The 14672-nt window shown below is 34.4% G+C and overlaps 2 protein-coding genes across 5 annotated transcripts in view; one reads left to right on the forward strand and one right to left on the reverse strand.

Moving 5' to 3' along the window:
- Positions 1-14672, reverse strand: part of LOC134278812 (uncharacterized) — a 108199-nt gene that overhangs the window by 51036 nt on the left and 42491 nt on the right. The window lies entirely within an intron of this gene.
- Positions 930-12528, forward strand: LOC134278808 (uncharacterized protein KIAA0825-like). 2 transcript variants are annotated; one of them, XM_062761097.1, is made up of 22 exons: positions 930-949; positions 2060-2253; positions 2499-2670; positions 3117-3987; positions 4202-4345; positions 4822-5051; positions 5358-5504; positions 5791-5912; positions 6225-6378; positions 6635-6825; positions 7269-7448; positions 7898-8035; positions 8403-8493; positions 8584-8786; positions 9074-9181; positions 9551-9693; positions 10000-10160; positions 10845-10986; positions 11122-11224; positions 11491-11594; positions 11864-12066; positions 12324-12528. In XM_062761097.1, the coding sequence occupies exons 2-22, from the start codon at positions 2081-2083 to the stop codon at positions 12516-12518; spliced, it is 3975 nt and encodes a 1324-aa protein (XP_062617081.1). In that variant the 5' UTR covers positions 930-949; positions 2060-2080; the 3' UTR covers positions 12519-12528. The 2 variants fall into 2 exon arrangements, with proteins under 2 accessions (XP_062617081.1, XP_062617082.1); XM_062761098.1 differs by having other exon boundaries at positions 932-1022.

A 14672-nucleotide genomic window follows, 5' to 3' on the forward strand; every position in this document is an offset into this window, starting at 1 on the left:
AATGCATTTGCTCTTGACACCATTTACTCTAATTTTTGTTCACCCACAGTCTATTCATCCTGAAACTATGTCTCCCAAAGTCTGTTCAATCTTAAAGATTAATGGACCCGATTCCAATTAAAAGGGGAATTGAACCTTACTAATAATACTAAGATGGATTTCTTGAAACTTTCAAAACTACAACCTTTTGATTGCCAGACTAATTCAAACTGTATATATAATTGTTTGTATAACTGAATAAATTTTCTGTGTGGTCAGCTTGAAGTAATCTGAAAGGCATGATAAAGTATATCTTAAAATCTTCCCGTATAATGTTAACTTGTACTTGACAAAATTAATAATGCCGACCTTGGTTACTATTTTTACTGCAGTCCCCTTATATCCCGTCGACAGCACTAGGACTGGACTTTCTTGCACTTTTTACCCCGTCTTCTGTCGCTTTTATGACCCTTCTAAAACCAATGTTCAATACATATAATATATTAGGCCTATGTTACTCTTTTTTTTTTATTTGAAGAAATCTTTATTAAAATAGTATTCATTAATGGTAAAAAAAATAACAGTATCAAAACAAAACACATTTTTAACAACATAAAACAAGTTTTCTTTATTTTTTTTTTTTAAATAAAAATTTTTATGGACAAGAAATAATTTCCCAATAAAATGAAGAAAACGAGGAAATTCGGCATGACCTGAGAAGTGTCCAACCTTATTTATTTGAAACACAAGAAGACCTTAAGGCAATATGGACTCTATACAAACTATATCAGCACAAAAATATGCAAGCAGGTAATAGAAAATGACAAGGGTTGATGATATATAATAAATAAAAAAAGAAAAACTTCACCTGTTTTGGTAAGTCGTACCTAAAACTAGATAACCAATATTGGTTTTCTATTTTATAACAATTTATTTACTTCCGATATGTAAACAAATCTCCATGCCTATGGTAATGATGGTGTTATTTGCTTAAGATATCCCTATTTAGAGGGGAAATGAATATAGTTATATGGATATTTAAGGTTTTATTTTATTTAGAAATGTGTCTGATTCAAGTAAATACCGCACAAGTCGTGGTTCTGCAAAAAACACTGAAAAATGATACTTGTCTTGTGTCCCCCTGCAATGCATGACTTGATCTGATTATATCCAGGTCTATTAATTTAGCTATAAAGATTGATTTACCTTTACATGTATAGCTTTATTAAACTATTCAGAATAGCTTGATATAGCTATTTTGTCACACATTTATCTCATATGTTTTATACATTGCATTTTCAGCATGTACAAAAAGTAACATCATGGTGCAGTGATAATCTTCATTAATTTAACTTCTGAAAACAATGCGTAAAACTCCCTCATCAAAGTGCATCTGCTTGAGAGGCTGTGTCACAGGCACTTGTTTTGTATACGGACCTTACGGGGCATCCCTAATTATTATTACCACAATGTACTTGACTCATGCAATTTCAGTAACCCCCGCATCAAGCTCGTAACAAAATACAAGCTTGAAGCGGTGTGCCGGAAACTGTGTTAGGAACCTTATGGTGAAAATAAGTAGGGGTGCCCGTATACAAAACAAGTGCCTGTGGGATTTGTACTCAAATTATTGTTACTTCTCTAACTCTATGTGAATTACCATAGGCCAACTACAGACTTAGTAGTCTTTTCACCTTTAATTACCCTAAAAAGATAAAGTACTGTATCTACTAGCAATTAATCAGTAAATGGCAATTGAAATACTGTATAAGGGGCCCTACTTATTTTAGTGTGTGTGCCTCTTTTGCCCTACACTCGATTGGGTGAATTTAAATCAGGGCAAATTCAAAGAATACAGTATAACGTCTTAAACAAAACTGTGACAGGGTGACTTTAAGACAGGGCAAAAATATTTGCAAGTGTGAAAGGGCAAAAAAAAAAACTGTATACAGTACATTGTTTTAAAGTAAAAATCATTGTTTTGATTAACCCTCATGAATAGACCATTTTACAAAGGAAATGAGATGCATGCCTTCATATTATAATAAGGATTTAAAAATTCATTTTTATATTATTTCAGTTCAGAACTTTTAGTTGAGGCATGGATAGACTGTACAAGCAAAGTTCAAAATCTCATCAGAAGGAAATGGAGATGTTGAAAACTATGACAGTCCCACCGGTCAGGTCACTGCTAGAGAGTGTTCCCCCAAGTCAGGCGGTGCTCACAGCTTATATAGACGACCTTGATAATCATTTGGAGGAAAATAGCCGCAAGTAAGTGATGGCACTTACAGGTATAAGATTTCCTATGGTTTTTTTTTATCCAAAGAATTGCATAGTTCAACACAATAAGTTGGATAAAAAAAATTGTATCCAACCACAAACCATGGGATATTCTTTTTAGCACTTGTTTTACACATACATATGTCTGTCATTTATGAATCTGTTTTATTTCATTTCATAATTTTACAGTAATAAAACCATCACGACTCATTGTTTTGCAAAATTTTCTTCTGCAGGATGGATGAGTGTCTTCATGACATCCTGAGAACATGTAACAACTTACCAGGAAACAAGCAGTTTGCCAGTCCTAAGGAGGCCATTAACAATGTAATTAGTACTCACATCATAGAGAAAGACTCCTGTTATGATCCTGAGGCAGAGGATGTCCTCACTATTCTCAGTCATGTGGTAAGTTTTATAGAGAAAAAACAAACTATATATATAAAGAAATATGCATTACACTTTTCCTCCTCTTTATATAGACTCTCAGGATTACCTATCCATCCTATTCCCTGTATTTGATTTTCTGACATCCACCTGTTTCATTGATAAAAATTAGAGTGAATAAGGTATTTCTGATGAAAAGGATTTGATATCTATATGCTGTTCTTCATTGATATAGATTCAGAAAGCTAATAGATTTGAGGACTAAGGAGTTTGATCAATAGTGTTCATTTATGCTATCTAGCTATGCTGCTATATCTTGTGCTGATAAAAGTTAAGCATAAAAAATAGGCAGTTTATATCTTGTCAATGAATCAAACCAACTGGTACATAAAAATACCCATATATGGCTGTTATATTGATGGATGTACTTTTCCAGTGTGATTAAGTGTAAATCTGTTGTTTTGTAGATATCTGTACTAGAAAATCATCCAGGCAGTGAAGAAAAACTATTACAGGATCTCCTTTCATTATCCTCTAATGAAGGATTATCACTGCCCTGTAAATCCCATCAGGGATCAAATCCCATGCAGTCTGTCACCTCAGTCAATGCAGTGAGTGACAATCTGGAACTGCAGATAGCTCAGCAGTGGGATCAGATCTCCCTTCACCTCCGGCGCTACTTTACAGACAAGTTACAGAAGCTCCCCATCGACAGTACAAAGCCAGATTTAGATCTTTTTGAAGGGAAACGAATTGAGTATATCCACAGCCTCTTGGCTCTGTTCTCTTCTGATGATATCCTCATCAAGTATCAGACACTGAGATCCCAGCAGTTGGAGCGCTGCTTCGAGACTTTACTGCCTGAGATAGACTCGGAACAGTACAGTTCCATGGAGATTACCAAAAACTGCAGGGAGTTGTCAGATATTATACTGAATATGATTGATGAAGATTTTGTGATCTTTAACTCGGGAATTTTTAAGAAGGCTTTCAATACTGCTAGGGCTATGCATGACATGTACCTGGAGAAGTTCTCAGATGAGATGTCAGCACTTGTGGAAGATATTTGGGAAGATATTGAAGATATTGTTAACAAGCCTAGAAAAAATTCAAAAGATCAGCTGACCTCCAATCAATCCCATAATGCTGCACAGGATGTACCTGATGAAAGCAATGCTAGTGATCCAAGTCTCCCGAGAGTTTACATGGAATCCATTTTAGATGTGGTCACATCGGTGTTACACATAGAAGAACATGTAGAAATTCTACTGAGGTGTGCAGCCTGGGATCCTGCTGGGGTGTCCAGTAAAAGGGTCAAGCGGAAAGGCAGTCTTAGAGGTAACACATTACAACATGTCCCAAAGGACTAAACTCTAATGATTGTACAAAATATTACTGCATATCATGAAAAAGAGACTGAATAATAGCAAATCAATTTGACAAATGGATAAATGTATTTGCAGATGTGAATTTATTATTCTATTTATATCTACCTTTTGATGTTGATTTTCATCTTACATGTATGTGATACCTATGTTGATACTTATTACAGGTGTGTTAAAGACAAGCTCCAGTCCTGAGATGCAGAGGAGACCCCTCAGCTACACCTCAGATGACCTGTCCTTCAGTGAAAGCTTCAACACCTCCTTTGGATCCATGCCTTCAAGTCTCTCTGACAGTACACCTGCCCCCAAAGGTGGGTCTTGTTCATGTCTATCAAATGGATTACACCAGCAAATGTGAAGAACAGTTTAAACAAGTTATTCTACTGTGGTTTCATCAATATTAAAGTTTTTGGAGCAGGTTCATTCATGAATTCAAATGTTCATGAAATTCACTTGTATAGGAAATGCTTTTGTCCATGAAATTACGTATCCTTGAAACTGTCAGTTTAACAAAATCCACGAAAATTGATGCCAACGAAAATTGATGAAACCACAGTATTACAATATTAAAGTTTTTGGAGCAGGTTCATTCTTAAGTGACAATAAGTCTTAGGCTACCAAATTTGCATTGAAGATGCATTTATTGATGTACAGAGCCAAATTTATTTGCTTAGTTTGTGACTTTGTCTTCCTATAAGATAACATTCATTGCAGAGGTGATCTTTATAATCTTTGGTTACCTATGTGTCTTATAGTGAAAAAAAATCACTTACTTGATTATTTGCAGTGGTGGAGAGAACTCGAGGTGAGGAGAGACTGAGATGGGAATGGAAACTGATGTTTAAGAAGATAGCGCCGGATCTGTCTAAGTTTATGGGGCAGCAGATCCGGAACCTTCTGAAAACAACCCTGGACTCTGAGCTCAGAGACTGGGGACAGGTGGGGGTCCTCCACACCGAACCTGTACCACAGGAATTGTGGGGAGGCAAGCTGGATTATCCAAAATGCATTTCTAAGGTATTTTACAAAGAAGGGTCTATATTTTGTGAAAATTTTATACAGATTTATGTATATATGTGCATTTAAATAAATGTAAAGATGAAGATTTTGTGTTGATGCAAGGGAATATTGTAAAATATATGTACGTGTATTAAATATCCATTAGGAAAAGATTTGAACAAAAATCTGAGTTGAACTTGTAAAATTCACATATTATTTACATATATATTCATCAGTCTTACTTTGAAGGAATTTTTTTTTACTCTTCCTTGTTAAAGTTTTCTGTAGCCTTTAATATTTTTACTGTCAATATTCTGATTTTAGTCGGTATCAGACTTCATGACTGAGCTTGACTTTCTGCTGCCCTTTGCGAGGGCAGGCACAGATGGTTCCATCTTAAATTGTGTTAGGGTGGCCTATGTGGATGCTATCAATCTCTGTTTACAGAACTTCCACGTTCACCTCACAAAGGTATGTAAAGAATGATATCAAAACCCTTCAAAAACAAGACATAACTACAATAAACATTGCTTTTCATGTAAAAAGTCATTTTTCCAAGAAATATGACAGATTTTGATATGCTTAGTTTGCACTCTTGTATTTTGGACAAATCTTATTGGATGGTAATATACTTTTCTCCAGTGCACCATAAAAGTACAAATGTCTTTAAATTTAGTATAGTTGATAAATAGCACATTCACTTTACATTGTTAATGTATTGATTTTTATGTTTTTTTTATGTTTTTTTCCTGTTCAGTTGTGCAGTGATATCCCTCGGAATGCCCCCATGCAGAGCCTCTACATTCTATTGGCTAGCTCTGTGTACATTAAGAACCACCTACAACACTACGAGGCGGTGCTCACAGGAGAAGAGACCAGGTCAGTGGCAGATTTTAGATCTCTAGTTATAACAAAACCCTCTTTATATTGGAAGCAGACTTTTTTCCTGTTATTTTATGATATAGCTGACACTATTTTTGTTTGATCACACCCATGTATTGTATATGCTCGGATCAAGTTTTTTTTTTCCATCAGAATTTAGCAAATCATTTACTAGTAATAAAGTTGTGACATACCACTATACATTTGTATGTACATGTTTTTGAAGTGAGCATACCATTAAAACAACAAAATAGCCTTTGGGCCTTTCCTATCCTACATTGTTATGAATAAATTTTTTCCCTATTTTAGCAAGAAACTTTTTTCTGCTCTGCATAAGAATTACATGGAGTTGGTGGATTCCCTGTTCAAGCTGACTGTTGAGATCCATAATAACTACATGGCCACCAGTGTTCTACAGGACATGGAAAGTTACAACTGGAAGGATAACAAAGAATTCCAGGAGGTCTGTTAATCTGTCAAATGTCATAAGTCATATATATAAACACTTGTTCTTGGGCACCTTACACATGTTGCATTGCCAAAAAATATGCATCATTATTATGTTATATATTTTATTTGAAATACATGTATAATGAAATACTGATTGAATCGTGATTATTTTGAAATTTTATAGTACTATCATTTGCCATTTGGATGTGTTCATTTGTAAAATGTATGTCTTTATGTGTGCTATTTTAATTCTTGGTCTTTCACCACAGGGTGAGCGTTGCTCCTTCCCTGTACAGATGTGGAACTACCACATGCGAGGACTCCGCCACGACTTGTGGACCATTTGTCCACCGCGTCTCTCTCAGGATTTATTTGGACAGGTGCTTCAGAACTCCATACAGATTCTGTCACAGAGATACTCCCAATCCAAGCCAAGCTATCGCAGAACTTCTCAGTTCAGGTAATAACGGTGAAGATGCTTGTCATTTAGAATAAAACGAGTCAAATACTGTAGAAGTACTTTTATCCGTGTGGTATTAATTTACGCTGTGTACGCATTCACAAATTTTCCGCAGAAATTTGTCGAAGCATACTTAATATAAATGTAAAGCATATAGTGACAGTCTAGGAAATCCATGTAATTTTCTACAAGCTGATTAAACAGAAATTGATATTCCGCGGAATTTTGACCCCGTGGAAAAAAGGACGTCTGCAATATGTTTGGATATTTAATTAAATTCTTTGCAAAAAGATTTCAATTTTCTATCAACTTAAAAGTTGTGTAAATAAAGTCATAAGCTTGAATAGAAATATGAAAGTGAATAATATTGGAATTTCAGTTTAATTCAGTATATCTTGGCGACTTTTTAGAATTAATTTAAATGTATATCTTGTTTTCCACAGATCTGACATCATCACTATTTTGTTGTGTGCCAGTGAATTACTTTTCCCAGCATGCAATTCAGTTTCCATGTATCTTGACCCTGGGTCATCCCAGCTCCCTCATTACAGCATACACAACTTCTGCTCCACACTTCTAGCAGATATGGCCATTGTGGCTTCACCCCTTGAAATACTTTACAAGTAAGAAAAGAAAAATAAACTGATAATGAAATAAATTATTCAAATTTTACACAGACTATACTGTAAAATTACCATGTATACTCGCCTTTAAGTTGGTTTTTTGGGAGTTAATCTCTGGTCCAAATCTGTTTGTCCGACTTATAGGCAAGGTATAAGAAGAATGGGATTTTATGAGGTCAGTCCCTCTGATATATAAGCTTGTAAAGTACAAATGACTTGTAGGCGGAATGACTTTCAGGCGAGTATATATGGTGGTTTCAGTTTTATGTTGTTAACAAATATTCCATGAATACTAAAAATTCATAATTTCATAATTTTAGTAGAAAATTTTTAGAAACTTTAATTATCAATTCATACTTGAAAATGTGTTTTGAAGTACACTTTATGTTGTAAACACTTCCCTCCAAAAATGTAAGACCTTTGCATTTTGATCTTGTTTGTTTATTCAGGATTTATAAAAGGGGTTTCCATGAGTTACCTGAACAGCCTCTTTCTGGATTGTCATCTCCTACAGCCAAGGTCATGGGTTCCAACACCAACTGGTTGTCATGGATACAACCAACCATTTTTCAGGCTGGACATAAACAGTATGTACTTGAACATTAAAAAAATAATAAAATGATTGCTTGAGATTCTTGACTTCCTATTAAATGTTTTCAAATATTTGATGGTTCAATGCATTGTATTTTAAGTAAGAAATAAATGTTATGGCCAAATAATTTAGTTTGCAATTGTTTGCTGTGAAAATATTTTGAAGAATTGATCTAGATGTAGAACATCCTTTATAGAAAAGTTTTTAAAATATAGTGCATGAAATTAATGAAAATGACACATTACAAACTTTTAAATGAAAAATAAATACTGACAGGTGTATGTAACTGTTTATACATTTTGTAATGAAAACAGATGCATTGCCTTATGTAGAATTGTATCACAATTAATTTGTTATTTCAGCTACTTTGATATGAGGACAACCACTGCCCTGTACTTTCACTGCAAACTTCTTTTATCTCAGCCACAGATTGATTGGGCAAAAGTGCTGCAGGTTGGTATACAGTCATTTTTACGAAATTCAATGAAGATGATGCATTGTTATAATTTTGATGATTATTAAGATACATTTTTTTCACTGTAGGCTTTCATCATGAAGGATTTCACCCTACCCATCTTGTTTCTGACTCAAAGTGTAACGACTGACTCATCATCAAAAGGAAACACTGACAACAGTCTTGATCATGAGAAAGTTGGCGAGACGTTTTCTGTCATCACCAAAGTTTTGACGCAGTGTCCCCATTTTAAAGAGTCTGTGGCCAAAGTTCTTGTGCCAGTCATAAACAGGTGTCAAATTTCATACAGTAAATTCATGTAAATCAAGAGTAAAAAAAAGCATGTATATCATCTATTGGATGATTTACAATCAAAATTTGTTTGCAATATTTTTGTGACAGATTATTGGTCTGATTAAGGGGAGATAGTTGAAAAATGAAATATTCTCACAGCAGTTGTATGGGCTTATTGATGTGATGTAATTTTTTTTGGTGTCTCTAAATTTCAGGATTACAGTGTGGAGAAGTTCAACATGCACAAACTTCTCAGATACATGTATGTTATATATTTATGTACAGGTGTAATGAGTGGAAGCTGTTGGACACTAAGACACAGATAGGACTGGAGTCTGCGGTACCTGTATGGATGGAGACTGTCTTCACACTGCTAGACCCATTTATCCACAGGTTTGAACACTTTTTAGACAGAACTACATTGTATTGATTTGAAATTATATGAATGTTTTAGAATAGTAATGCAATGTTTCTTTTTCAAGGGACATATATAATTTTTTCAATCTAAGATTTAAGATTTACAGTCAGACTTTGTTATCTTGAATACCATGGATTTGTCAAAGTGATTTGAAAGTCCCAACCTCTTTATTATTACGTTCTCTCCCCGATATCGCAAGCATTTGAATATCTCTAAGTTTTCTCAATCCCATTGACTTTGAGATAATGAGCTTTGACTGTATTTAATTAATACAATGTACATGTATTCATTTTCTCTTTATTTTAGAAAAAGGTTATATTTAAATGCTTGATTTTTTTTTTTAGCATATTGAAGCCACTACTAGTTTCTGTGGTTTTGGACTCTAATACAGGTCCACCCATCCGTCCTATCATGTCTGTATTGGCAGATCTGCCCTGTGGATGTAGACCCCAGTTCTCCGCTCCATACAAATCTAAAACTTCAGAAAGTAAGTATACCTCAGGTAGAAAAGTGGATTCTTTCTGTAATCTATATGTAGATGTTGTGTATTTGAAAAGTCGGTCTGAGAGAAATCTTTTGAAATGAGAATTGGTCATCTAGTAACCATATGAATTCTCTCAAGTGATGTGACAAAATTATTTCATGAAAATTTGTATAATACATGTATTTATGTCCATTTAGTGTGACTTTTCTAAATATGATGTTCATTTCATCCAGTTTAGTAGGAGTTATGGTTCCTTTTATTTGCCTGCTTTATTATTAGAGGATAAACATTTCTGTCATTTCTTGTCAGGTGAGAAGGAGGCAATGGATGCCTTGCTGAGACAGGTAGTGGGATACATGTCAGACAATGTCTACTCCATCCCTAACACTGTTTGTATCATACTGAGGGCTCTACAGGAGCACTGTATAGCCAATAACATCAAAACACCACACCACTGTGCTGGACTCAAGGTACTGCCACTCGGGCACAACCAGGCTCCGGGGTCATAAAACTTAGGCCAGCTCAAATTTGATCTCTGTCTCACTTTTACAAAAGTATAATATAATGCAAAAGTGAGACTGAGATCAAAAGTGAGCCCACTGAAGTTTTAAACTTTTTAAACAGAATTTAATGCATGCTAAAAATTAAAGAGTTTGAAGGATTTTTTAAAGGGGAGACATGTATCACAGGGTACATGTATGAAGGGTAACTGTTATATCATTACAAAAGATTCATATTAAAATTAAATTTTCACCAATCTTCCCCCATGTTTTCGTGAGGGAAATATCATTTTTGTATAGTGTGATTATGTTAACACTCATTGCAGAGTGTGTCTTTTCATGTTTTTTGCAAAATATATCAAATTCAAACTGTAAATTTTTCTCACCCTAGCTTGGGATGCATATGCTTTCAGTGCTTATTTAGCTGAAAGTTTTTTGTTAAACTGTAAACCTCGTCAGTCCCCAATGTCCAATATGGAATGTTTATAAATAAATTGTTCTTAAACTGTATTTTCTTTTGTTATATATAATCTAATGATATTCTTCATTTAACTTTTCCCATTTATCTCTTTTCTCCAGTTCAGATAGCAGCATTTTGCATGGTGGATGCCCTCTTGGAATTATGCTATAAACTCTTTTCTTTGATTGTTTCAGATTTTAGGCACCTGCCTTAGGAGGAGACTACAAGACAAAGGTTACCTGGAGAGAATTACTGGCCTCACTCTGAATCACAAACAAGTGGAGGATCTCAAGTCTCTGGCCGACTGTATTTATTACGTACTTATCAACACTAAAGGTAATTAGAGGACTTCAAAATGAATGTTGTTTAGCAGAGAAATTATTACCTTACCTGATTGATGTTGCTAAATGTAAAATTTAATTTTGGAAATTGTTTGATTCTTTTCTGATGGGTTATGATCCTATTTTTTAGCTAAGAGCAATGCCACACCAAAGCTGGGTGGAAAATTCTGTAAGGAAAACAAGGAGTGGGTTCACAGTAAAATCCAGTCAATAACTGCCTACCTTAACAATGTGTGAGTATTATCTAGTATTGTGTACAGGAAATTGTGTGCTAAAAATGTATTCAATAACACAATGTCAGTATTTTGGAAGTTTCTTGAATATGAATGCCAAATACTTTCAGAGGGGTAAAAATTTATTTGGATTACAATGAACAAATCAATAATATGGCTTATATGATATGGAAAAAGACTCAAAAATGTTGAAACATGCTAAACCTAATACCAATCAACTTTGTCAAGTAATACGATAATGTTTTAATTCTATATACATGTAATAGGATTTTTGAGATCAGTGACCACACTATATTGGAGGGTGCGACCAATGAGTACATGAAACAGTTGTTTACACTGGCTGCCAGTAACATTCTGGATTCTCCTACTGGTATGTATTGTGTCACTTTTGTGTTCCTTATACATTGTAAACACATAGTTAAGCTCAGCCTTTAGAACATTATTAAGCTAGTCTCCAAGGACATCCATACTTGCAGATGTAGTGTCTCCAAAGCATGGGGTTGGAGGAGGGGGGTATTTCTCCTCTAATACATGTACAACTTTAATTTTTCCTATGAAATTGATTGCATTTTCTTTACTATATACAAGTACCGGTACAACTGTTAATTTACTTATCTCAACATTTATCATTTCCTGCAGGACAAGCTGATTTGACCTGTCTGTATGGTCTGATAGCTAACAACTTTGCCTGGCTGGAGAAACAGTTTGATATCCAGTTTGTTTTGCCTCCATACGGAACAGAAGATGTCCCACAATTCTCTCTGAGGATGGAGGTGGATCACCCGAGAGAGTTTGATGCATGTAAAGAGTATGAGATGATTGGATCAAGGAAGTTTGATCATGTATGTATTTGTAGATTCCTTATTTTGTGCGAGTACTCTATTTACCAAAATGATTCGTAGGTGCAAAATCAGAGGAATCTGAATTCAGAAGTGTTCTTTTGATCAAGATCTTTCACTCTGACTTCAGCAATATGAGAATAAAAGCAATTTATTTTTTTTTAACAAGGTGCACATCTCACAAAATAACGACAGTTTTTTCCCAGCTTATATTTAGAAATCTACAGTATATATTGTAAATGCTGTTTTTCATTTTCAAGGCTACAGTTGAGAATTACGACATAAACTGGCAAGATCTTCTGTCGTCAGACCTGGGGATCAGTGAGTTTGGATTCCGTTCTCTCCTGTACAACCGACACGAGATGCAGGACGGGGCGTACTTAGAGGAACAGGAGAAGAAACCAGTAGAAACGCTCAAGTCTGTGTATGAAAATGAACCCAGAGAGTTAGGATAAAATATGTACACTAGAAACGAATTCTGTGTGTGGAAAACAAACTGAGGGAGTGAGGATAAACTCAGAGTGTAAAAATGAACCCAAGGAGTTAGATAAATTCTGAAAATGAACCCTAAGGATTGAAGGGTTAATTTTTCCTATTCAGTCATTGCTCATGATTTCTGAAAACTGAATTCATAGCTTACTTTAGCATTGTTATATTGTTGTAGAAAGCTAATGTAACCCACAGCAACAGCACTGTAGGCATTCCCATTCTGTTCTTACTTGTGCTATAGCTCAATGTGGTTAGCTTGTACAGATAATGCATTTTTTATGATTGAAAAATATGAAAGTTGTCTCATACTGCTTTTCAATGATCAATGTGGCATATTTTTCTTAATACATGTACATGTACCACAGGCACTTGTTTTGGTAATAAATTTTTAACCCACAGTATAATAATAACACAAGGTATCTAATTACAGTCAGTACCCCCCTCCTCAAAAGCGCACTCATTTACACTTTTGTAGAAGACAATGGTGATAAACAGTTTGCCAGAGCATTTCCTCTGCAAAAGTAGGTTTCTAGGGAGGGGGTAATGACTGTTATCCAGAGTTAGATACCTTGTATTATCATTATATTTTGGGTTAAAAAATTATTTTTGAAAAAGTGCCTGTGACATGTACATATAGGTTCATTGTCCCTCTGATAAAAAGAGATAAATCAAATAGGATAAATGTAGATTATTCTCTCTATAAAAGAGCAAGAGCCATCTTTTGCATAAAATGGCCCTGTACTTATATCAATTAATTAACTATCACCCTCTTTCCCATTTCATATATCAAAATAAAGTAGACATTAAGTGCTTTCATTTTCTATAATAAAATTTCGTTTTTGAGAATCAAGATATTGGAAAACAGGTTTGAGAATTTGCAATGTTCTTGAAATTTGCAAAAAACATGCGTATTTGACTACCTCCAGCAAAGAATTAAAATTTGAGCACAGCCCACGATCCAAAAAATAAAACTTGTTTTTTGATCTTCAGAAGAAAAGCTTTCATTATGTATTTGCATATTTTGGATTAGAGGTTGTGCTGTATATAAAATATTGAAAAAAATGCTTCAACTTTAGGTCATTTTCAAAGGAATTTACAGGATATGAAGAAAATGACGCATATTATAACGTGATAATGCATTGACTAGATGGGAAATTACGTCACAATTAATAGATACTTGGTCACCAACATCCCAAGATATAAATGCTGCATTTGCAACCTAAACTGAGCAGTTTTGATTTTTCAGAAATTCTCAGGGCCAAATATGGCCCAAATTGGCTCTTGCTCTTTTGAGGTTCATTTCTGTCAAAATTTTTAACAAGCTATGTTGAAATTAATATTTCAATTCTTTATGACATATCTTTTTAAAAAAAACCTAAGCATTTCATACCATTGAGCAGAGAAAAAAATGAACTGTAATGTGATTGTGTTTGAGAAACTTCTGTTGTTTTGGCTTGTATTTAAAATATCTATACCTGAGAAATTTAACCCTTTACTTGTACATTTATATTTCTTAAAGTTAGATGATGGATTGTGAAATCCTTGACTTATTTTATTATATTTGGTGTACGTGTTACCAACGTCACAATAGTAAAGTGCTAGATCAAGTACATACTTACACCCTGGTATTCTAGACAAGCTATGACCTGGACAAGTTTACTGTCTTGGGAATTGTTTTTGCATTTAGATTTATTGGTGTTTTATAGTTACAGGTTTGAAAAAAAAACTTTCTTTGATAGTAATGTACAGCAAAACTCATTTAGTGAGAACACAGTTATTGCGAATTTACGGATATAGCGAAGTCATATTGGATCTTCAGCTAAATATATTTAATGAATTTTTTATATGGTTGTAACGAATTACGGATATAGCGAAGTAATTTCATAAGTCCCTGTGACTTCGTTATAACCGAGTTTTGCTGTATCTATATCAGTATATGCAGATGTTGGTATTAATCAAGCATATAGTGGGAGTGTATACATGTACATGTATATATATATTTATATATTCACTGGGGCTACTTGCTTTGATATATTTGTTTGCAGCCAAGTGTTTTTGATCTTCTCTACTCCCTACATGACCTTTGTCCTATCATACTTATCCAATCAAATTGAAATCAC

This window comes from Saccostrea cucullata, unplaced genomic scaffold (assembly GCF_032062105.1).
Source record: "Saccostrea cucullata isolate Sc308-1 unplaced genomic scaffold, CSIRO_AGI_Scuc_v1 ctg491, whole genome shotgun sequence".
NCBI lineage: Eukaryota > Metazoa > Mollusca > Bivalvia > Ostreida > Ostreidae > Saccostrea > Saccostrea cuccullata.